Consider the following 23,626-nt stretch of genomic DNA (forward strand, 5'->3'; position numbering starts at 1 on the left):
AGAGAATCATGAAGAAGTGATACATGCATACCTTAAGCACTTCAAATGAATGGAGAATATACCAAGGAATATTCACCCAAGAGCCTTTTGAGATAGAACCAAAGATTCTCTTTGATTTTCGGTCCCCATAATTTGAGTTTCTATCTTAAATAGACCACACTTGAAATAAACCACCCAGTTTTGACCTCCTTAAAGTACATCAAGAATTTAAAAAATACTTTTAAAGCAACTGTATGTTGACCCCTCTCATATTTTTACTTTTTTTCATGTATTTTTTTTTCACTTCTCTCACCCATACCAAATTTATCAGCAATTGTCTTAGCTGACTCTCCTTTATCAAGTTGTTCCAAACCATTCAGCTAGGTCTTCATAGAAACAGCTGTGCTCTCTCTCTTCACATTAACTTCATCAGTGCATGTAATATTTAGTGATTGTACGTTATTAAAATAACCAGGATGCCTAACATAAGCAGATTCGAGAACAAACACAACTGACCCTCACTCGCAAACTCGAATGATGTGAGAAATGTGGGCATACAGAGGAGACTGCTGCCAGAAGGCTCCATACTGTAGCCTGCATCAGGAAAATTTTCAGATCACATGAGCAGGTTAGTTAACCCAGCAAGGAGTTTACTAGAGTTCCTGGTATAATTAGGTTGTCAAACAGCAGATCGGTCCTGGTCCTCTCTGACCTTCCCTCCTAGTCATCCTATTACTCATTCATACCATTTATCTGTTGTCTCCCCTGGGTCATTCTACTTGGCCCTGGAGAAAAAAGGAGATACTGAAGAAGCGGAGGCAGGAGAGGAAGTGATGAAGGCCATGTTGGAGGAAGAATATCCTGACAATTGTCAGCCAATAGCCCTTCCTGAGCTTGGGAAAAGACACTTAAATTGTCTTCCCTTTCCACTATCCACTCACTCAACCTGGCAGGCCCCGGAGCTTGGTGCAAGGGTCCATGCTGAGTAGGGTACAGCCTCTACCCTAGAAGAGCCTTCAGCCTGGAGCAGGGACAGCTGGTAAACTCACAAGTACTGCACAATTGAATTAGGTCCAATGGTTGAGGATGGATAGATGCTATCAGGAACACCAAGCTGGGTCTTCAAAGATTGGTAGATGGTTTCCAGATGGAGGGAAATAAGATGGAAGAGGAAAAGGCCTCCAAGCAGTGGACACATACACAGAGAAGTGGAACCAAAAGGGTTTGGTAGCCTCACATGCCTGAATATCCATTGGAAGGACTGATGCTGCAGCTGAAGTGCTAATACTTTAGTCACCTAATGCAAAGAGCCGACTCATTGGAAAAGACCCTGATGCTGGGAAAGATTGAGTGCAGGAGGAGAAGAGGGCAACAGAGGATGAGATGGTTGGATAACATCACTGACACATTGGACATGAGTTTGAGCAAAATCCAGGAGATAGTGAAGGACAGGAAAGCCCAGTGTGCTGCAGTCCATGGGGTCACAAAGAGTCAGACATGACGGAGCAACAACAGCAACATGCCTGAATGAGGGAGGGAAGAGGTTGACAAGACAAGCAGAGACTAGATCTTGAAGAAACAAACATGCTGCCTTTAGAAGCCTGACCTTTCATCTGAGCTCTCTAAGGTGTCAACGCAGGAAATTTAGGCAGGAAAGTAACATGGTCATATTTATGAAAGGTCGCACTGATGGAGGACGTTTGGGATGAAGCAGAGTGAGGAGAATGAAGGGAGGTTGTCAGAATCAGATGAGGGGCGGTCCTCATCCGATCCTGACCTATAGAAATATTCCTAGAGGTCAGATGGCATGACATCCACAGAAAAACTTATTCTTCACTGCACAGTGCTGGGCATATAGTGAGCGCTGGCTGGCTGGCTGGCTGGATGTGTGGATGAACAAATGAGTGGGTGGATTATGATTCCACCAAACTGCTAGTCTTACATGTATTGTAATTTCTCTTCCTTCAGCCATCTACCTCTGTAAGAGGACAATGCAGAATAAAGCAAGGCTGGAACTGGCAGACTATGAAGCAGTAAGTATGATTATTTTCCAGGTATGGTGTAGGAGAATATAAACTGCCTGCAGCTCTGACTCAGCTTGCATTTTTCCCTTTTTCTTCCCCCAACTCCTTCAGACAGTGGAAAGGAAGTCTCTTCTATTCCCCTTTTTTTGTTCTCAGCTCTTCTTACCGTCACAATATAATCATATCTTTATATAAAGGACTCTCAAATCTCAGCAATAAAAAAAACAACTCAGCTTAAAAATTGGCAAAGGACTAGAACAGACACTTCACCAAAGAGGGCTTAAGTATGAAAAAGAAGCATATGGAAAGATGTTCAACAGCCATTAGAGAAGTATATACTAAACCCATGATGAGATACCACTACACATTAGAATGGCTAAAATTAAAAGTACTGATAGTTCAGGTGCTGGTAAGGATGTGGTGAGCAACTGGAATTCTCCTATATTGCTGGTGGGAATGCAAAAGGGTGTGGCCACTCTGAAAAATGGTTTGGCAGTTTCTCATCAAGTTCAATGCACACATACCATATAAACCAAGTAATCCCACTTTAACATAACTACCTACATATCCCCAGAGAAATCAGAACTTACAGCCACTGTACACTAATGTCCATAGTGGCTTTATGTGTGAAACCTCAAAGATGAAAACAATCCAAATGCACTTTAACAGATGAATGGTTAAATGAACTACTCTACAGCCTTGGAACAGAATACTATTCTGCCATGAAAAGGAATGAATTATTAATCCAACCACTTGGATGAGTATCAAAGACATTATGTTGAGTGAAAGAAGTCAGTCTCAAAAGATTGCAAACTGTGATATTCCATTTATGTGAAAAAGCTGTCATGAGGGAAAACAGATCAGTGGCTGCCAGGATGCATGCAGCTATAAAGAGATGGCATGAGGGAGTTTGTGGGGCAGGGGGTGGTGATGGGAACATTCTGTATCCTGATTGTGGTGATGGTTACACATGCATATACATGTGTTAAAATTTATATTACTATACACCAAAAGAAGAAAAACAACTTTACTATATGATCATTTTTTTAGCTTAATATATGATAATTTTTAAAAATTGCATCTTCAGACCCAATTCATCAGTACTTGGCAGTAGATGCAAAATCGTAGGACCAAATCCAATCCAGAAGACAAGACGGGTGTCAGATGGAGATATACACTCCCAACTTCCCTCCTCCTCCTTCTTTCACAAGGTGTGATTGCTTGCAGAAACTGGAGACCCCACCGTGCTCATATCCACCCCCATTTAATAGAACCAAGGCACAGCGAACTTGAAGAGTCACAGATAATGTTTTAAGTATTTAAAATCCGGGATTGCAAAATCTTTCCACTGAAACTGCTGTCTGTACAGGTCACAGAAAACCTAGAATATTGGCTGGCTTTTCACAGGCCCTCCAGAGGAGGTGTTGTGGAGCCATGAAATGACTGAAGGGCTGACAGCCAGGAGAGGGGGAACATCAGGGGCAGTGAAGACTCCTCACCCCTGGATACTCCAGCATGAACAGCACCTTCAGATTCACCCATCTCCCCATGTCTCTCGTGGCCTCAGTCTTCTGAAACAAGAGTGAGGCCCTGCTCACCAGACCTTGTCACTCGTGGGTACCTGCACCCAAGTCCACCCACCCAGCCACCACTCCCTTCACTCACCACAGCCCAAGGGGATGTGCCTGCCCTCAGAGAGCAGGATGGGTGTGTGGCCCTCCACTCTTTAGTCCCACTGGCATCACAGGACCTGTGGACTGGCGGGGAGACAGTAGTGCAGAGCGGAAGTTCACTGGGAGCCTTGGGCCCTGGCTAAAGTTGGCTTATCCGTGAGAGCCATGAAACATAAATGTGTTGGGACTTTATGATCTCCCCATGCATCCCCAGCCTGGTAGGTCTATGGCTCTGAGCATCGTAGGCGCCCAGTCCCACCCCCCTGACTCCCCTCGTGTACCAGCAACCACCCCTCTCCCAGAAGACCGCTGCCTGGCTCTTTGGGCACCCAGCACCAACTGCTTTAACTTGGACATGACCACATCCCTTCCCGAGCATGACCTACAGGAACAACCCAGAGTGCAGAAGCATGTGGCCCCTCCATCCTGTGTCTCCCCTCCCAGTAGTTCCCATGTTTGTAAAAAAGCTCCTAAATAGAAACAGGACAGCACCAACTCCTAACATGCTTTAGTCTGTTTTCTATTCTCTTGCCCTGCAACATTCTGCTTTGGTATTGGTAAAGAATATGGCATTAAGATGTTCTTTCACGTTGAAGTTCTGTCTAAAAGTGGTTAGAAACTAAAAAAAACATTTTGTCTTCACAATTCAGTAATTTTATTATTTTTAATGTGTATTATATAATTTCATTATTTTTTTTCCTGATGGCATAGTATCTTTATAAAAACAAAAATTCAAACAACAAAGCAGAGAAAGGAGCCTGCAGTCCTTTTTTCTGTACATACACTTTTTTTTCATAACAAACTTAGATCACACTAAACAGTTACTGTGTAAGCTGCTTCTTTCTCCAGTCGTATACTGTAGGGATGTTGAGACTCTTTCTATAGCAGCAATGACAATCTACAGTCTCATTTTTAATGGCTGTCTAGTATTCCACGGTATGACTGTATCATGATTTAGGTAACTGCTTCCCAGTTGACTGACATTCAGGCTTTACCAGCTTTGCTTCCTGTGAACAGTGAAAAACACAAAAGTGGGGGGGAAAAAGTGAAAGTTGCTCAGTCGCATCCAACGCTTTATGACCCCATGGCTATACAGTCAGTCCATGGAATTCTCCAGGCCACAGAACTGGAGTGGGAAGCCTATCCCTTCTCCAGGGGATCATCCCAACCCAAGGATTGAACCCAGGTCTTGAACCCAGGTCTCCTGCATTGCAGGTGGATTCTTTACCAGCTGAGCCACCAGGGAAGCCTAAGAATACTTGAGTGGGTAGCCTATCCCTTCTCCAGTGGATCTTCCTAACCCAGGGAATGAACCAGGGTCTCCTGCATTGCAGGTGGATTCTTTACCAACTGAGCTATCAGGGAGAATCAAATGGTGGGTTTTTTGAAATGTTTACACAGCAAGCCTTGGTAATAACTGAGTTTACATGTATTGGTCTTCAACCAAAGCTCCTTTTATATTAATAATCCACTAATGAGGGTAATCAATTAGTTTTGGCATGAGCTCTATGAAAACACACAGCATAATGTGGGCTCTTGCCTTGCATTCCATCAGAATTAGGCAAGTCATTAAGGGACCTGTCAAACACCCCACCCCACTGTCCTGTTGTGCCACTAGGTTGCTCAACAGACTTTGAGAAAAGACTTCTTCCCTCTCCCTCTAAAGGTGACCCAGAATGCCTTTCCTTTCCTATGGTTTTTGGGTTTTCCTTTCATGAACATCACAAACCTGGGCACTCCCTTCTTTCCCACTTTTGAATCTGGACTTTCAAAGTGATTAATGCAAGGTCCTCTGGGTTCTCCTTTTCTGCCACCTTCCCAGCCCCCCGATTGCTAGAAGACAAATCTTGAGAATTCCATTCTTGGTCTAGCAGTCAGTTGCAAAGACAACTCTCATTCCTTCCCTAAATCCTGCGTAAAAAATCACAATCCAGTCTCCCTGTCTTCAGTGGCCTTTACAAATGCTGTGTGAGTCGTGTTCCTTAAAACACACAAGAAAAGAAGAATCGGGGAACCACAGAGACTTCAGACTTAATGGATGTGTAAATGAATATTAATAGTTCTGTTCTGTACAGCAGGGTCTGGTGCAATGTCAAACTGGGTTCATGTCCGGTGGATTTAAAGTAGGGCCCTGCTGGTTTTTTGCAAGTAACCAAAATAGATGGCTGCCTTGTAATAAGTATTGATGTGCAAACTCACGATGATTAATGCCATCTTGTTGATTTTCATTTCTCTTTAGGAAAACTTAGCAAGACTCCAGAGGGCCTTTGCAAGGAAGTGGGAATTCATCTTTATGCAAGCAGAAGCACAAGTCAAGTAGGTGAACTTCGTAGGCCCCTTGCAAAGAGAAAAAGACTCTCTGGAATTTAGAGGTGGTATGAGAGTGGGGTTTCCTTCCATGGCCAGCCATGGTTAGTCACTGTCTCTCTCATGACAACAACTGAGCAGAAATCAAGGTCAGGGTGGAGAAGTTGCATTTCTGTCACCCATGACACCCTGAATAATCTCCAAAGTGTGTGTTCCAGCAGGTAATGGGGTCCCTCCCAAATGTATAACTCTGGTTCTAAGAAGCTGTACCTAATTCCCAAGGAGATTTCCAAATCTGTGTTCAGAACCTGAAAAACACTGGACCCACTTTACTTATTGGTCTGGAAATTTCATCTTTCTGGGAAAAATACTGGAGTTTTAGGAAAGCCAACAAGTGGCCCCTCTTCCATCTCTCTTAAGGGGAAGGGTTCAGAACCAGTCAAAAACAAGGCACAGAAGTCAGACATTTGAAGTTCAAGATGTCAGATTGCTACTGATAAAACTAGTGATGGGACATGATTTTGGATCCAGGACCACAAATCATTGCCCTAGAATTACAGTTTCTCATCCAGGGCAGAACTGGGTATCTGTAGTACCACCCCCCAGTCTGAGGGCAGAGTCAAGCCCTGTAAGTTTACTGCCTGCAGAGAACAGGTGTCCTGAGAACAGAATGATCTAGACTGGGCCCAGATGGAGCAACCTCAGCTTTCTCTATTTCTTTTTTCAAATGTGCCAATAAGTTAAATCAAGAAGAGATGAAAGGAGGAGAAAGGAGGAGTGTTTTTTCCATATTCTTCCCTCCCAGGGGGTGTAGTGGAAATTCCTTTCTCTGTAAGGAAACAGAAGTGGGCAGTGAATGTCCCCCAGAAACATGGTCATCAACCAGATCCTTTTGATTCTGGGAAATGGGTTTGCTCAGGTGGGGTTCCCTCTTGTTCTTTTTGGCAACGAGCTCTGATTTAGCTGCAAGTGATGATGGAAGAAATGGGACAGAGGAGGGGGTGGGGAAGGGATGCTGAACTGGGAGGAGGTGAGTATCTTTTCTCTGGGCACCACTTGTACCTGAGCAGCCCCCATGGGTCTTCAAAGGGTCCCTCCCCATGCTCTGGGCAGTGTTGCAGCCCATCCCCCAGGGCTGATGACCAGTCTGGTTGCAGCTGGAAACGACGTGAGGTCCTTGGGTCCAGTGAACTGTACCCCCTCTTCCTCCCCCTACACCCTCTGCCCCCTACCCATGATTCCACATGCCCACACCCCACCTCAGTGCCCCCCACAGTCCCTGAGGAAGGAGAAAGCAGGCGGGTGGGTGAGGGGTGAGGAGGAAGAATTGAGCCAGTGCACTCAGGAACCACTGGGACGAGAAGGTCTGGTTTACACTTTCAGGACCACACAGCGTCATCACACGTTATAAAAGGAGGGGAAAATACCCCTTTGTATATATATGGTATTTCTCGATTCCCTATTTTGATTAACTCCGTGATTACATTATAATTCTGGGCCGTTTAAGTACACAGCAATTATCACAAAAATCACAGGGTTATTATGACTTTATTTTAGTCTAGTAAACTAAAGTACTCTCAAGAGAGCCAAGAACCAGGAGTTACACAGCAATTAATTGAAGTTACTTTCTACTTAGATAACATGGAGTAATGCAGGCTGTTTTTTAAGGCTCTTACCTATGCTCCTGACCACAATATGAAGAATCTGTCTGTCTTGCAATTTGTGCCTCCCCCTTTGAGGCCAGTGATATTTACCTTCTGGATCTTGTCATACACCAGGGCTATTACTTTGCTTTTAGAGAATCAGATGGTTTAAGTGACTTTTAAAACACATGAAAAGTGAAAAGTGTGTTCGTCACTCAGTCATATCCGACTCTTTGCAACCCCATGGACTATAGCCCTTGCCAGGCTCCTCTGTCCACAGAATTCTCCAGGCAAGAGTACTGGGGTGGGTTGCCATTTCCTTCTCCAGGGGATCTTCCTGACCCAGGGATTAAACCCAGGTCTCCTGCATTACAGGTAGATTCTTTACTGTCTGAGCCACCAGAGAAGTCCTATTTTAAAACACATAACTGCAGCATTTTGAAGACATTTCTACTGATTCTGGAAGCTAAAGCAAACTTTCAGATTTGAGGATGAAAGATTCCAAGCCTATGGTTATATTCCTTCTCATAGCTTGAATATGCAGTGTCCTTCGATAAGGTGTGGGGGCGGGGAGGATGACAACAACTAATGCAGTTCTTAATAATCCAAATCTTAACAATGCAAAAGGACAGCTGCATTCCTGAACACTGGATAGGCTCACCCTATTCACTATACATAATCAGTAATTTGCAATCTAGCTGAAAACAAGCTCTCTTACCATGTGTGGGCTTCTTGAGGGTTCCTTGAGGGAACTATGCACCCGTATCATACAGCTCTGCAGAGAGCAGGAGCCACACAGGTGCCAAGAGCCCTATGTACACTAAGCACCTAAAAATGGGACCTAGAACTGGCATGTGGATCAGGAAGAAAAAACAGAATAAAAACCCTCTGATTTCCCTTTTTTCATTCTTCCAGGATTGATCGGAAAAAGGATAAAACAGAAAGAAAAATTTTGGATAGTCAAGAACGAGCCTTTTGGGATGTCCACAGGCCAGTGGTGAGAAAGCTCTGCTTGGTTCTCTATTTTTCAATTTTCTCTCTTCCTTCACTTAAAAGAAAAGACTGTCTTTAGCCACAAGGCGTCTCACTCTTAAGAAAATTGCTAAGCTTTGTGAAATTGCTTTTGCCATTCACTCAGATCATCTCAGTAGATCTTCTGGTATGTATATCAGTTCTACCTTTTAAAAATGATTCATTCACGAAATATGAAATGGGAAATGGTGAAGCTGTGGGAATTCCACCCAGGGAACTTTGGGCCCCAAAGTTAACAGTCCTAAAATAAGCAGTTTCCATTTCTAGTGTTATTCAATTCCAACTTCTAGAGTATTCTCTTTCAAATGCAACCGATTGATGTTACTCACATCACTGGTCATCGAAAGCACTGAATTAATGGATTCTGAGTCATTATCCTGGGAGAAATACAGGGTTAGTTTCTTGCAAGCCTCCAGTCACATTTTCATCAACCAATCAATACAGAACCTTGTTTAAAGTGTGTTTCAGCTTAAAGCCACCTTATTTAATGTATATTGTTGATCACTGACTTTGAACTCACAGCACACGCCTGGATGGCACTTATCTTACACACCTCTTTTCTCCATAAAGCAAACCCCAGCCTTTGTGCACTTAGGAACACGAGATAGCACATCAGCCCTGGGCTTCAGAGCCATGTTAAACAGCCAAATCACCAGCAGAACACACAAAAATGTGTCAAACACAGTGCTAAATAGACCATGAAAAGGACGCTTGTTTACAGCAGGAGAGGAAACAAGAAGGCACCTCCCAGGGAACATGCAGGTCAGGCAGCTCTACATTTTTGCTGCTCTGCACACATGCACCAGTGACCATGAAGTCACCACGAGCATCAGTGTGGGAATTATAAGTAGATTTCAGCAAGTAGGCAGATTCACAAATACAAAATCCATGAATAATGAGATCTGATGCATTTCCAATTTCATATTATTAAAACAAATTTTGCATTTTCCTCATGAAATGAAGCTAAAATGAATAAATTCTGTCAGCCCTCCTCAAGTCTGATTAGAAGCAAAACCATAGACTGCCAGGCTCCTCTGCCTATGGAATTTTCCAGGCAAGAATACTGAAATGGGTTGTCATTTCTACTCCAGGGGATCTTCCCAATCCAGGGATCAAACCCACATCTCTTGCATTTTCTGAATTGGCAGGCAGATTCTTTACCACCAGTGCCACCTGGGAAGCCCTTAGGTGGCTGCTGCTCCGGCTGCTAAGTCGCTTCAGTCGTGTCCGACTCTGTGCGACCCTGTAGACAGCAGCCCACCAGGCTCTGCCGTCCCTGGGATTCTCCAGGCAAGAACACTGGAGTGGGCTGCCATTTCCTCCTCCAATGCAAGAAAGTGAAAAGTGAAAGTGAAGTCGCTCAGTCGTGTCCTACTCTTTGCAACCCCATGGACTGCAGCCTACCGGGCTCCTCCAGTGTGTGAAATAACAAAGGCTCTAATTGAAGCCATCCACTGCTTTGAATAATGAGTTTACTCTTATAAACTGTACACTGTACCATCTACATATCATCCTTCGATAGTATGAGCTATGCTATTTTATTTCAAATGAGAACTCTGTGGAGGAACACATATTACAGATGGAAACACCTTTGTAAAAACAAATTGTCAATGGCAAAATGGAGGTAATCATGTATTATGTGTAACAGGAAAGACAAAGACTGTTTCTGAGGGTGTCACTTGAGCCAGCTTGGAAGGTATGATTGTCACTTAGTAATTTACATGATTTTTTTTCTCAGCCAGGCTGTGTGAACACAACAGAAATGGATATCAGAAAATGTCGACGTTTGAAGAACCCACAAAAGGTTAAAAAGGTTTGCTAGTTTAGCTGAATTAAAATTCTTGATGGGAATTGCCCTTCCATTTTGAATACTGTTCAAATAACAATTCGCTATTTGTAATTCTCCCTGTTTCATCCTTGGAAACCATTTCATTCATTCTACAAGTGTTTATGGAGTGGCAGGTGTGGGCTTGGCTGCAGAAATACAGTGGCAAGCCCTACAAGTGAAAGTCATTCAGTCGTGTCTGACTCTTTGGGACCCCATGGACTATATAGTTCATGGAATTCTCCAGGCCAGAATACTGGAGTGGGTAACCTTTCCCTTCTCCAGGGGATCTTGCCAACCCAGGAATCAAACCCAGGTCTCCCGCATTGCAGGTGGATCTTTACCAGCTGAGCCACAAGGGAGGCCCAAGAATACTGGAGTGGGTAGCCTGTCCCTTCCCCAGCAGATCTTCCTGACCCAGAAATTGAACTGGGGTCTCTTGTATTGCAGGCAGGTTCTTTACCAACTGAGCTATCAGGGAAGTCCCTAGCCCACAGCCTGGTAGGCATGAAGCAAGCCAGCAGGTGATGATGGGAAGTTCAGGATGGTTCAGGAGCACAGAAGGGGGCACCAGACCAGGGGCTTCCCAAGGATTTCCATAGCAGGCTCAAGGGTACAGAGGTCCAGAATAGCTCTTGACTCTGGGGAGGCAGTGGAGAGGAAAGGACACATAAGGAACCATAAGTAATGAGATCCCACAGGGGCTGGTTTGATGCTTTGACACAAGTGAAAGTCTTAGTATATTAGATCTCCCCCAAGTCAAACCACCATCTCATCCAGCCATGAATGATCCTGTGGTCATTTGTGTTTCACTTACTGGAAGGGGCAGTGATTCTCTCTCATCTGTATACGTGTCATGACATATGTATCAACTCCTTGATTTTACTTATATATTTTGTTCTTCATTGAGTTATTGATACCCACTGTATTATCCTTTTTAAAAATCTTACATGAAAGAATCTTTGTTATTATCATTGCAGTCAGGAAAGTATGCGAGGGTGCTGCTGTCATTTCACAATACCAGGGTGATGGAAGGCCGGAATAAATAGATGACAGATTCAACACCTTTATATTTTTTACATTAGTCTTAAAATGTCCTCATTTCATCTTTAAAGACCCCCTAATTCTAATCCAGAATTTCATGGAGCCCATGTGCACCTTATCTGAGCCTTCCATGATATTATAGATTTCGGCTATAAACTGTACCCTTCAGGGTTATATTTCTTTCCCAGAACAAAGAATGTCTTTAATGTGTTTCTGACAAAAGGAACAGATTAAAAGTAGCCATACCTGTGGTTATGTGGGAAGACTGAGTCCAGAAAACTGGTCAGAAGAAAAGGAAAAAATCTGAAACCCTCCCATCTTATTTGTACCAGAGAGGCATAACCAATAGAAAGTCTAGAGGGGGTCTCTTTCTGCATAATCTTTAGCCGTTCTTGAACCTTCTTGTGTCTCAGAATCACCTGGAGCATTTGGTAAAAGTGCAGGCTCCCCAGCTCCACCCACAAAGATTCTGGTGCAGTGAGTCTGGGGTAGATTTCAGCAATGTGCGTCTTTACCAAGTACCCAAGATGATTTTTTGCAGGTAGTCTATGGACCATATTTGGAGAAGCACTGTTATGCCAGGAGACCATCAATGAAAGGAAGGATTTTCTAGCAGTGATAACCCAAAGATGGGACCAGTTGTCTCAAGAGCCAGAGTTCCCATCACTGGAGAAATTCAAGCAGAAGCCAATGACTTATTGTCAGGATGTCATAGAGGAGCGCAGAAGCATCAGATGAGTGCTCGAAGTAGCTGACCCTCTGGGCCTCCTTCAGCTCTTGAAGGTGCTTGATTCAATGTTCTTGTTTCTCCTCTAGTCTGTGTACGGTGTGACTGAAGAATCCCAGTCGCAAAGCCCGGTGCACATCCCCAGTCAGCCAATCAGGAAAACTACAAAAGAAGACGTCCGGAAACAAGTGAGTGAATTGGTTGCTGCATTCTCAAAGGGAAACATGGCCAGTTTGAAAGCCTTTTGAATGTTCACAGGGAGCTTTAAGTTCCCGGAAAGCACAGTGGAAGCAGTTATGGTGACTTGAACCTTCAAGCTCTGTGTGTGAATAATTCATGGAGGCTCAAGAGGAGAACTTCTGCACCGAGTTACTCCAGCAGTTAGCAGAAAAGGACATAATGAGTTATCATAACACCATGGGCTGACTGCTATAGTAGGGTTTTCTACAAGATGCTGTAGGAGCTGGGGGAGGGGGGTGGGTAGGGTAGGGAGCACTCATGTCACAGGGTCCTTAAAATTGTAATGCACTTTCAGAGTAAACCAGCTCAGGACCACCAGCTTCACTGCTCTGATTCAGAAGGAAAGCTGACGAACAGAGCAAGCCCTACTCCCAATGCCGTTTCACCATTATTTGGTTCCATGTTATCATCCTCCATGATGAGGAGTTAACTGGTCAACCCAAGTCAACAGACAGTGGCTGACTAATTACATTACTCCTTTCCAGGAGTTCACTGGTAATAAAGTGACTTGGGACTTCCCTGGTGGCTCAGACGGTAAAGCGTCTGTCTATAGTGCGGGAGACCTGGCTTCGATCCCTGGGTCGGGAAGATCCCCTGGAGAAGGAAATGGCAATCCACTCCAGTACTATTGCTTGGAAAATCCCATGGACAGAGGAGCTTGGTAGGCTACAGTCCATGGGGTCACAAAGAGTCGGACACGACTGAGCGACTTCACTCACTCAAAGTGACTCGAGGGACTACTTTTTACATTATGCTTTACTGGCTCCTAGGGGGCTCCCAAAGGCATAAACTGTGAGGTGCCTGACCTTGATAAGTTTATTACTGTGTGGGAGAAGGGAAATAGATTATGGAAAATAGCTACTCAGTGATTCCAGGTAAGTACACCAAGCACACAGGTGTGATGTAGGTGTGAAAGTTGGGTAGGAGATCACTGGAGAATAGACAAACCAAGTAGTTAGGGTGTGTGGGTTACCTCCATGCTGCTTCTAAGCTTTGTAGAATATAGACTATCTTTAGGTTAGCAATCACTTCTGGGAATCAAGCCTTAAGCCATAACATAGTACAGGAGAATATGTGATGTAGGCTAAACTGTAGATTGTATTTCTTGAGTGTGGTAAGAATTTCCAAAAGAGGAAAATAGTTGCTGGAGTGAAACTTAGAGGGCTGGAGAAGTCTGTCCAGTGGACGTGTTTGGCTATTGGTAGAAATACAGGATTTGGGTTCCTGGGGTGAAAGGGTGAAAATATCCCAGTTTAGTCTTAACGCTTCTGTTCTGTCTTTCCCCAGATAACATTTTTGAATGCACAGATTGACAGACATTGTTTAAAAATGTCCAAAGTGGCTGAAAGGTACGTTTCCCCTTAATGTTACTATTTTTTTCTAATTTAACAAAGGAGAAATGTGCCAGGGTTATGGCTGATGAGTGTGTATCAGGAGGCAGTCCACAGTCATTTCTTACACTGATGGGTGGAAACACCACAGGCATGTTTGAGTACAGCTGAGATAGCCGACCTCCCTTGAGTGATGCCAAGAAATGTTCTGTTGCTAAAGCTTTTCAGGAGGGCAGCTGAGAGACCTTGTCAATCAAGGAAGACCGACCTTAAAAGCTACAGAATGCACATTTACCTTCAGCCTCTTGATTAATTCAAATGGAAGTGCTCCCTTTTCAGCTGTAAAACGCCCAGATTCACTTTACAGGGGGAAAAAATTATGTGTGCCCTTTGAGGTGCTGGCTGCGCAAACAGGGGGGACTGGACCATCAGGAGGCGTTCCGCCTCCACACACCATCAACTGCCCAACTGCATCGAATCAGCTGTAAAGAAAATACTTGGCACCTGCAGTCTGGCTTCCGCAGGAGCCTTGGAGCTACAGTCTGCACCAGGAGTCGGTTCCACTCTTAACTCATGGGAGACTTGATTTTGTCAATGAAACAGTCTGTTTTTTGAACTTTTTTAAAGAGGGGAGACCACCTGGGGAGTCTATATGGAATAAATTTGAGCAGGTAACCCCAAACCAGAGGTTTACTCATCCATATGCTGCTGTTAAAGTGGCGACCAATATCTGAAGGCTCTAGGGCTTGAGCTGGGTCTTAGTATTTATTGATCATCACAGTAAAGTGGGTCCTTTAAGCCCACCTGACATGGAAGGCTGGCTGTGTGCCCAACCTGTAAGCCTTTTCCCTGCTGGCCCCTGGGTTCATCCATATCTCCTTTCTAGATAAATAACAGCAAAAAAAGTCAAGCCAAAGAAAACTCCACACATGAACGCCAAACTGGGATTCACACTTTGCCCTTAGGTGGCCAAGAACATCCTTGGATATGGGCTCATCTCTTTGATGGCACCTCGTATCTATTCCGGGACTTCTCAGTAGTATCACAGTTGACATTCTGGGCCGAACACTTGTTGGTGGCAGGAGGCTGTCCTGTACATGACGTTTTTCAGCATCCTTGACCTCTACCCACGTATGTGTGCTCAGTGACTGAGTCATTTCCTACTCTTTGTAGCCCCATGGACTGTCGCCCGCCAGGCTTCTCTGTCCATGGGATTTCCCAGGCAAGAATACTGGAGTGGGTTGCCATTTCCTTCTCCAGGGGATCTTCCGGAGCCAGGGATCCAACCCACGTCTCCTGCACTGGCAAGAAGATTCTTTACCTCTGTACCACCTAGGAAGCCCTTGGCCTCTACCCGCTAGATGCCAAAACCCCACCTCACAGTTTATGACAACAAAAATGTTTTCACACACCATTAAATGTCCCAGGAGGGGGCAAAATCGACCCTACTGAGAATTCCTGATATTCCTATTTACCCCTAATGCACATGCTTGAGAAGGTTGCCGTGGCTGGAGCTCACCTCACATTAGACAAGTGTTCCAGGGGTCACAGTTTTAGCCTGGCAGGCTGGGGAGCCTCCTCACCCCACCATCATAATGTGGGGCTTTCAGAGTACCAGGCTCTGAGGTTGCTTTTCAAACCTCACTGTGGTTGTCTTCATCCCAGCAGAGTGTTTGTGAGTGAAACAGCTGGGAGGACCTCGGCTCCCCTGGTGTTGTAACCTGTGAGGAACTGCAAGCTTCTTTGTCTGTGAATGGGGGACAGTAATGTCTGTCCTGGCTGTCCTAGGATCAGAGCTAGCCGTGGAAGGACACTCTAAAGTCTGCAGACCTAGGAGAGCATGTATGTGGGTGTGTCTTTCCCTTGGTCTGCTTGCTAGGGTCAGTGGTTTTGTGCCTAATCATCCAGGTTGGGGAGGGGGTTAAGACTGGAGAGTCTTAAGCCGTCGTGCTAGGAATTGGACTCAGTGATTCAGAGTAGATCAGGGAAACTGGATTTTGAATACCCCATGGTGGACTGACCAGGTCTCTGAAGATTTGGGAAAGCCACTGCCCACCACACACAGCAACCTGAGGGCTCACATCAAAAGGGACACCCAGCCTGGTCTCATCTTTGGGGTGGAGGGAAAGATCCCAACCCCGGCAGCACGAGGGTGGCCAGCTGTGTGGGTGTGCATGGCAGGAAAGGAGACAGCCCTGGCGGGGGCGGGGAGCCTAAGCGCACACATTGTTTATTTACAGGCCTCACCTGGTACCATCTAATTATACTTGAGAGCCTGCTCACACCCGAAGAGATTATTCATTCCGACCCTGCCCTCCTCACTCCCCAGCCTGAAGCTTTCACGAGTCTCCGCCCAGCAGAGACTGCATTTTATTCCCAGCAGCAGTAACTGGCAACCTTTCAATGTGACACAAGGGTTTTTCATTAGAGCCACAGGAAACCCCCAGATAGAGAGGAGGAGGGAAAGGAGACGGGTGTTAGCAGGAGATAAAGCAGCCTGGAGCCTTGGTCTGTCAGCGGCTGGGTGGGGGTGAGAATAGTGAGGTAGCGCTGGCAGCTGGCCTTGCGTGTCACTGCTCTGCTCACCAGAGGTGGCAGCTGAGCAATCTCAGGTGGGCGGACCTGGCTTCCCTGGACCTGCTCCAGGCAATCGTGGTCACTAGCCAGAAGCCATCAGGCAAAGGACCGCAGACCGCCGAAAACAGGCGCGTGTGGTTTTCCCCTTAGTTCTCTGAGAACTGAAACTGGGGAGAGGGCAGGAGGGCTGGTGATCATAAAAGTCCAGTTCTAAAAAAGGCAGGAATCAAGATTGGGTCAAAGGATGCAGCCAGACACAGCTGGGAAGAGAAAAAGGAACCTTTGCAAAGTAAAGGAGCAGAACCCACAATGGAGGGGAAGGATGTGGAGCCAGCTGTCTAGGTTTGGATTCCGCCTCTGCCATTGTCTAACTGTGTGATCTTGGGCAGGTTGCTTGACCTCTCTGTGCCTTGGTTCACCTCTTGAAAGGGGAGAAAGCAGTGTGGTGCTTAACTAACAGAGTTCATGAGTTAATCCTCTGCGAGAGCTTGATCTAGCCCTTGGCACTCACAACACTTGTAGTGAGTGTGAACAGTTATTATATTCCAGTGTGATGCTTTGGGAAGGAGCAGAATTCAAGTACATAAAATGGCATGAACCTGCTGTGTGGTGTCCAGAGGGACAGAGGACAGGTCAAGGAAAGAGGCTGGCCCTGCGGATGGCAGTTCTTCCCACCTCTTTCGTCTCCACTCTCCAGCACAGAGAGTCCCGCAGGCTCCCGAAGGCTGGCCCTGCAGCCTCCAGTCTGTGGGGCTCCCTGGGCTGCCTGCTCTGGTACTATGAACCTGGAACCTTTGAGGAAGGAGGTTGGCTCTTCTGTGCAGATTTTCCTGGGTCGTCTTGATTTCACCTCTTCTGTCTCATTGTCCCCGTGAGTGGTCAAATGTCCTAAAATGCCTACATCATGGCCACCAAACTACATTTCCTGGAAGCGGTACCAAAGCCCATCTGAAATGTCACCTACTTTTGGCTTCAGAAAGTATGGTCCCTGCACACACAAATGAATTTTCCAGACAAATAATGCTTAACACCTTGAGTTTTTCATGTTAACTCTTTTGAATGAGAATATTGCTTAAAAATGCCCTTGCCTTCTTAAAGAAAGAATATTGCCTTTCAGTTAAGTTTTCTGGATAACTCAGGGTCAGTGTTCACATATTGTGCTTTAAAATTCTGTCAGTGATCAAGGTCTTATCAAATATTTCCCTTTCCCGTAGCAAAGCAAAAGTTCTGATCGTTCGGTCATGTCCGACTCTGTGACCCCATGAACTGCAGCCTGCCAGACTCATCTGTCCATGGAATTCTCCAGGCAAGAATACTGGAGTGGCTTGCCATTCCCATCTCCAGGGGATCTTCCTGACCTAGGGATCCAACGTGGGTCTCCTGCATTGCAGGCAGATTCTTTACTGTCTGAGCCATCAGGGCCCCAGACCAGTATGTTCTTTGAGTCTGTGTTTTTGCTTTTTAGTTGCTGCCTTGTTTTCTTATTTCTGTCAGCATGGCTTGTCTCCAGTAGCCCTTCTTCCTCTCTAAACTATTCCCATTTGCAGTATGTAGCAGGCCAGGTGTATCAGTTAGCTATTGCTGAGTAACAAACCACCTGAAAGCATAGTATCTTCAAACAAGTGACACTTACTATTGTCACATGGCTGGCTACCTGCCAGTCTGTGTGCTCACGTGTCTGTGTATGTAAGTCTGTGTACACATGTCTGTCTGCTGGGCCACCCTCATGTCTGTGTGCCTCTGTGGATTCAGTTGGCTGCTCTACTGGGGGGCTCTCACATGTTTAGTTCCGCTGGTTTAGGATGACCTCGGCTGGGACCATTGAGCAGAGCTTTGCATGGTCTCTCATCCTCCAGCAGGCCGGTCTGACCTTGTTTGCCTGGAGACAGAAGGATTGCAAGCAAGAGAGCAGAAACATGCAGAGCTCCTTGAGGCTTGAAACTGGCATTCTGACACTTCTGCTGCATTTTATTAACAAAAGCAAGTCACAGGCCCAGATCAGATTCAAGAACTGGGGAAATAGACTCCGTTTTTAAAACAGATCTACCACACCAGAAAATCAAATAATCAAGTTCTTTAGTCTCCATCCAAAAGCAAGAGAAAAGAGTCTTCATGAAGTGTGCTCTTCTTAATAAGAGGCATTGAGCCTTGGGGCATATGTATTTCATTGTAGACTCTGCTCTGAGGCCCTTTTGGTCATTTATCTATGTTTCCTCCATAGGTGAAATTGCCAAATAGATGAGGTCTTGCTCTTTGCAAGAGTGCTAAAGGGGAGCCACTTTTATTCAACCCAGCTTTACAGCACTAGGCAAACCAACTTTGAGAATGCAAAAATCTATATATTTTAGTTCCAAATTGTCTGGAAAGTCTCTATATTTTGCTATGTTTCTCCACCTTTAGTGGCACTGAGCTATGGCCAGTCACTGCCCGGATCATGCAGAGCTGTCCCACATGGAGAAATAGTGTTGTGTGACTTTGTATCTGCTCCTGCACTTAGCTTGTCCTTACCTGATCCTTGGGAGCCATGTGTGCATCATAGCCAACTGCTGAATTGACTTCTTACCTTCACCTTGCCTGCCCATGTCCAAGATCACTGCTGCCCCCTGAAATTATAGCGGGTTCCTCCTCTGCTTCCTGACCCCTCTGTGAACATGAAATGTAACTCATGAAATGAGATAATGAGCAAGGGACTGTAGACCCTAAGAGTCTATTAAAAACCTGCTAGGATGATAGAAGTCTGTGAACTTAATGTCTAATGATAGTTTCAGGGAGGATAAAAAGGGGACCGAAGAGGTCATTACCACAGCGCTTTTATGTGGTTCCAGATACTGCAGAGTCCTTGCTTCTCTTTCCCAGCTCATGTTAGGTGATAGAAAAGAAAACACCAGAGGTAACACTGTAGACAGGGTGCCTGTATCCAGACCAAGACCTAGAAAGGCCGTGATAGCTGGCCTGGCGTATGCTCTTCTGTCTAAGGGGCCACCTTCGCTTCCACGGCCCTTCCCTCAACCTGAGTTTCTCTGTTGCATATCTTTTCTCTGGGTGGCCCATAATTAAGGAATTCTTTCTTTATATGGTCTTTCCTCCCCATTTTCTCCAACGTGAAGAAAGAGAGATGAGTGGATTAATAAGAAGCAACCTTTTTTCTTCTGTGTCTGCTGTGCTGCTCTGCTTTTCATTCCCTTCCCGTTCAGATCCTCTTCCTGCCCGGTCCCCCTTTGTGCGTCATCATTTAGAAAGTACACGTACCAAAGGGGTTGCAAACTCACTCTCCTGTTCACCCTTCTCACATTCTGTCTCTGGGTTTCCTTCCCATGGGAGACCCTGATCTCCTAGGGAGTGCAGCAGCACATTAGTGTTGTATTTCTAAAGTCAGAATGATGGTCACTCTCCCAGAATGCTTTGTATTCCATGCCCTTGCTCCCCTTGAGTAATCACTTCCCACAGCTGCAAGCCAGCCCTCACTGCCCATTTTCCTTGGAGCCTGACAGCATCTCTCCTTCTTCCCCCCAATATACTATGTACCGATGCCATGTATATACTTCATTCTTGGGATGCTGTGTAGGGAAAAAATATAGTCTTCCTTTCCCCGTGTTTTTCCTTTACTTTCACCCCACCATAGGCTTCCCTGGTGGCTCAGATGTTACAGAGTTCGCCTGCAGTGCAGGAGACCTGAGTTCATTCCCTGGGTCGGGAAGATCCCCTGGAGAAGAGAATGGCAATCCACTCCAGTATTCTTGCCTGGAGAATTCCGTGGATGGAGGAGCCTGGCGGGCTACAGTCCGTGGGGTCGCAAAGATCCGGACATGACTGAACGACTGACACTTTCACTTTCTCACGCCACAATACTCACGGCTCTGTTGACACTAGATACAAGGGGATATTTCCCCCACACCAGACGATTCTCTGACACCAGCTAGGTGTCCTCAATTTAACTTAGTCTGACACTCTACCTGGAGATAGTGCCAGAGTTCAGTTGTAAAGAATCCGACTGCGATGCATGAGAACCCAGTTCAATTCCTGGGTTGGGAAGAGACCCTGGAGAAGGGAAAGGGTACCCACTCCAGTATTCTGGCCTGGAGAAGTCCATGGACTGTAGAGTCCAAGGGGTCACAGAGTCAGACACAATTGACCGCCTTTCACTCACCCCACTTCAGATGCCAGTCATAACGGGTCCTTAGGTTCCCCACAACTTCTGTCTGACTTGGCTATAAACAGAAGTTCCCATGACCCCTTCCTTGGGTTTGATTAATTTGTGCAGTGTCTCACAGAACTCTGGGAAACACTTTCACTTACCAGTTTATTAAAGGACACAGATGAACAGCCAGACAAAGAGGTACGTTGGGCCAGGTCAGGAAGGGTCCCGAGCCCAGGAGCTCCTGTCCCTGTGGGGTTGGAGTGCGGCACCCTGTCTGTCTGGATGTGTTCACCTCAGGAAGCATGAGATTGGCCCATGTGGCAAAGGGATGCCTGCCCTGGGAGCTATCACAGCCCCAGCTTATCTCTTGATCCTGCAGTCACAGTGCTCACTTAGAGCTCCTGTGCCTGTCCATTCTCACCTGAGATGCTGGACGGCTTGTATGGATGAAGCCTCGCCCACACAAAATGTACCACCAGCAAGAGATTTACAGGGTGGTGGGCATGCACTGCCGTGGCGGTTGCAAGCATCTGTCTTACAGTTGTTGGGTAACTGGAGGACTCTTGAAATGCTTTCCTATTTTCTTATCAAAAGGTCCTGAAGGCTCATCAAGGCCATTAGGTAATAAATGGCGAACTTGCCTTATAGCACGCCAGGCTCCTCTCTCCATGGAATTTGCCAGGCGAGAATACTGGAGTGGGTTGCCATTCCCTTCTCCAGGGGATCTTCCTGACCCAGGGATCAAACCTGGGTCTCCCTCATCACAGGCAGATTCTTTACCTTCTGTGCTACCAGGACAAAGATCAGTTCAGTGGCTCACCGAAGAATCAGAAACCAAAGCTTTTCAATTTGGTCCACTGCTTCTCCCACCCCCATGGCGTTACAGTCCGTGCATGAGACAATGTGTTTAAAACTAAAAGTATCACAGGCTCCTTCATCTTCATTTGATGAATAAAACATCCTGAGCCTCTCAGAAAATTGAAGAATGGGACGTGGTGCTTCTCAAACGTGCATATCGTTCACCTGGTGATCTTATTACCAGTGCAGATTCTGGGTGGGACCTGAGCTTCTGCATTTCTTATAAGCTCCCAGTGATACCTGTCCTGCGCTTCATGGACCACATTTTTGAGTAGCAATGAGATGGAGCTGCCAACGAATTTCTTCACATTCTCAGAAGTAAGCCACTTGGCCACGCCTGCTCTTTGCAATTCAGTAGCAGGAATTGTGACCCTGAACCTGCCATTACAGGGGAAGCTGGTGACACTCAAGATGGCAATGCTTACGGGAAAGTTTTATTGTGGATCGATAACCATAAAAAGATTTATACCTGCTGGTCCAATAATTCCACTTCTGGATATTAATTCTAAATAAATAACCTAAAAGACAGAAAAACTTACATGAACAATGGTGTTTTACTATAGCCAGAACTATGTATACTAAAAGAAAGGAAAAGTCTATGTCTAATAAAAAGGAAATAAGTACATAAATTATAATAAATTCATTTAAGATACTAATAATATTGTGGACAAATATTTGTCTTCTCTCTCTCCCCAAAAGTAACATGTCAGTAAAGAATAAAAATAGTATAAACTCACAAGCTCAACAAATGAATGAATGAATGATTTCCACACATTTTCCCAAGAGCACAAGTGTATGAAATTAAGGAGTATGACCACAGGCTTCTGTCTCTGTTTGTAATATTGTGCTTCTTTTTATTGGGTGGTGAGTTCAAGGATGATGCTCTTATAATTTTTATGCCAGAAATGTTTCAAAATTTAATAAAAATGAAATTGAATGGGGACAGAATGAAGAACATTATGACCTCCTTATTAGGGGTGGGAGAATTATAACAAAACCAGTTTGCCCAGCAAAATCTGGCTTTGGTTCTTGAAGGCACCCAGGACCGTGGGAGGCAAGAAGGAGGCATGGGGGTAACCCCAGGGGAATAGGTAGTCAGTCTCTGGAGCTTCTGCAACCATGATTCCAAGCCCACAAAGAGACCCTCTCTCCCCACTAGTGACAAACAGGAGGTGGGCACTTTATTCTCTGGAGAAATTGAATCCCAGTAGCTCAGAACTCAGACGCATCACATCACAAAGGGCAAGCTGAAAGCAAGAGAATTACTGAGTGAGTTGCATACAAGCTATGGGACCCCGACTCCTCCCATGCCTTGCTCTCAGGAGCCAGATGTAGATGCCCATAGGCAAGAGACTGCTAACTATAACACGCAGGCCAAATCCATTCCATTCCACTCCCTGTGTTTGCAAATAAAGTTTTATTGGAACACAGTGACACACGTTTATTCATGAATTATCCGTGGCTGCTTTTGTGCCATAATAGAAGAGCCAAGTAGTTGCAACAGACACCATCTGCCAAGCCTAAAATATTAACTCTTTCGGTGTTGCAGAACAAGTTTGTCTACCACTACTTTGGGTTTCTCTGGTGGCTCAGAGGTAAAGAATCTGCCTGCCAGTGTAAGAGACTCAGGTTTGATCCCTGGGTTGTGAAGATGCTTTGGAATAGGAAATGGCAACCTGCTCCAATACTCATGCCTGGAAAATTCCATGGACAGAGGAGCCTAGTGGGCTACAGTCTAGGGGGATGCAAAGAGTCGGACACGACTGAACGGCTGAGCACACAATATCCCCAGAAACCTAAGAAGATATTTCATTCATAAAATAAGAACTAGATACCATGATAAACAAGAGTGAACTCTGGAAATGTAAGAAAGTGATAGTCCATAGTGGAAAAAATAAAGAAAATTTCAGAAGAACCAATAGACAAGAAGACAAGAGAACAAAAAAATAGAGAAAATTTAGAAATATTGGATTATCAATTCCAACATTTAATTTAAACGAGTTATAAAAAGAGAAAACCAAGGAGATGAAGGTTATGAAATTACCAAAGAAATACCATGAGATTTCTGGGAAATATATATATATGTGTGTGTGTGTGTGTATATATATATATATATATATATATTTTTTTTTTTTTTTAACCTATTGATTGCCCACTGTGCACAGTGAATAAAAACTACCAGCAAGGGTCATGGAGAAATTTGAAAGCACTATAGCAAAGAGGGAGAA

At 45.2% G+C, this 23,626-nt stretch overlaps 1 protein-coding gene across 1 annotated transcript in view; it reads left to right on the plus strand.

Annotated features, from left to right (window-relative positions):
- Positions 1–23,626, plus strand: part of RGS6 (regulator of G protein signaling 6) — a 606,577-nt gene that overhangs the window by 514,853 nt on the left and 68,098 nt on the right. Inside the window, exons 7-12 of the mRNA XM_052647235.1 lie at positions 1,948–2,012; positions 5,916–5,992; positions 8,542–8,623; positions 10,397–10,471; positions 12,344–12,442; positions 13,782–13,843. Coding sequence (XP_052503195.1) covers positions 1,948–2,012; positions 5,916–5,992; positions 8,542–8,623; positions 10,397–10,471; positions 12,344–12,442; positions 13,782–13,843 — 460 coding nt within the window. The remainder of the gene's footprint in view (positions 1–1,947; positions 2,013–5,915; positions 5,993–8,541; positions 8,624–10,396; positions 10,472–12,343; positions 12,443–13,781; positions 13,844–23,626) is intronic.

This window comes from Budorcas taxicolor, chromosome 10 (assembly GCF_023091745.1).
Source record: "Budorcas taxicolor isolate Tak-1 chromosome 10, Takin1.1, whole genome shotgun sequence".
NCBI classification, from domain to species: Eukaryota; Metazoa; Chordata; class Mammalia; order Artiodactyla; family Bovidae; genus Budorcas; species Budorcas taxicolor.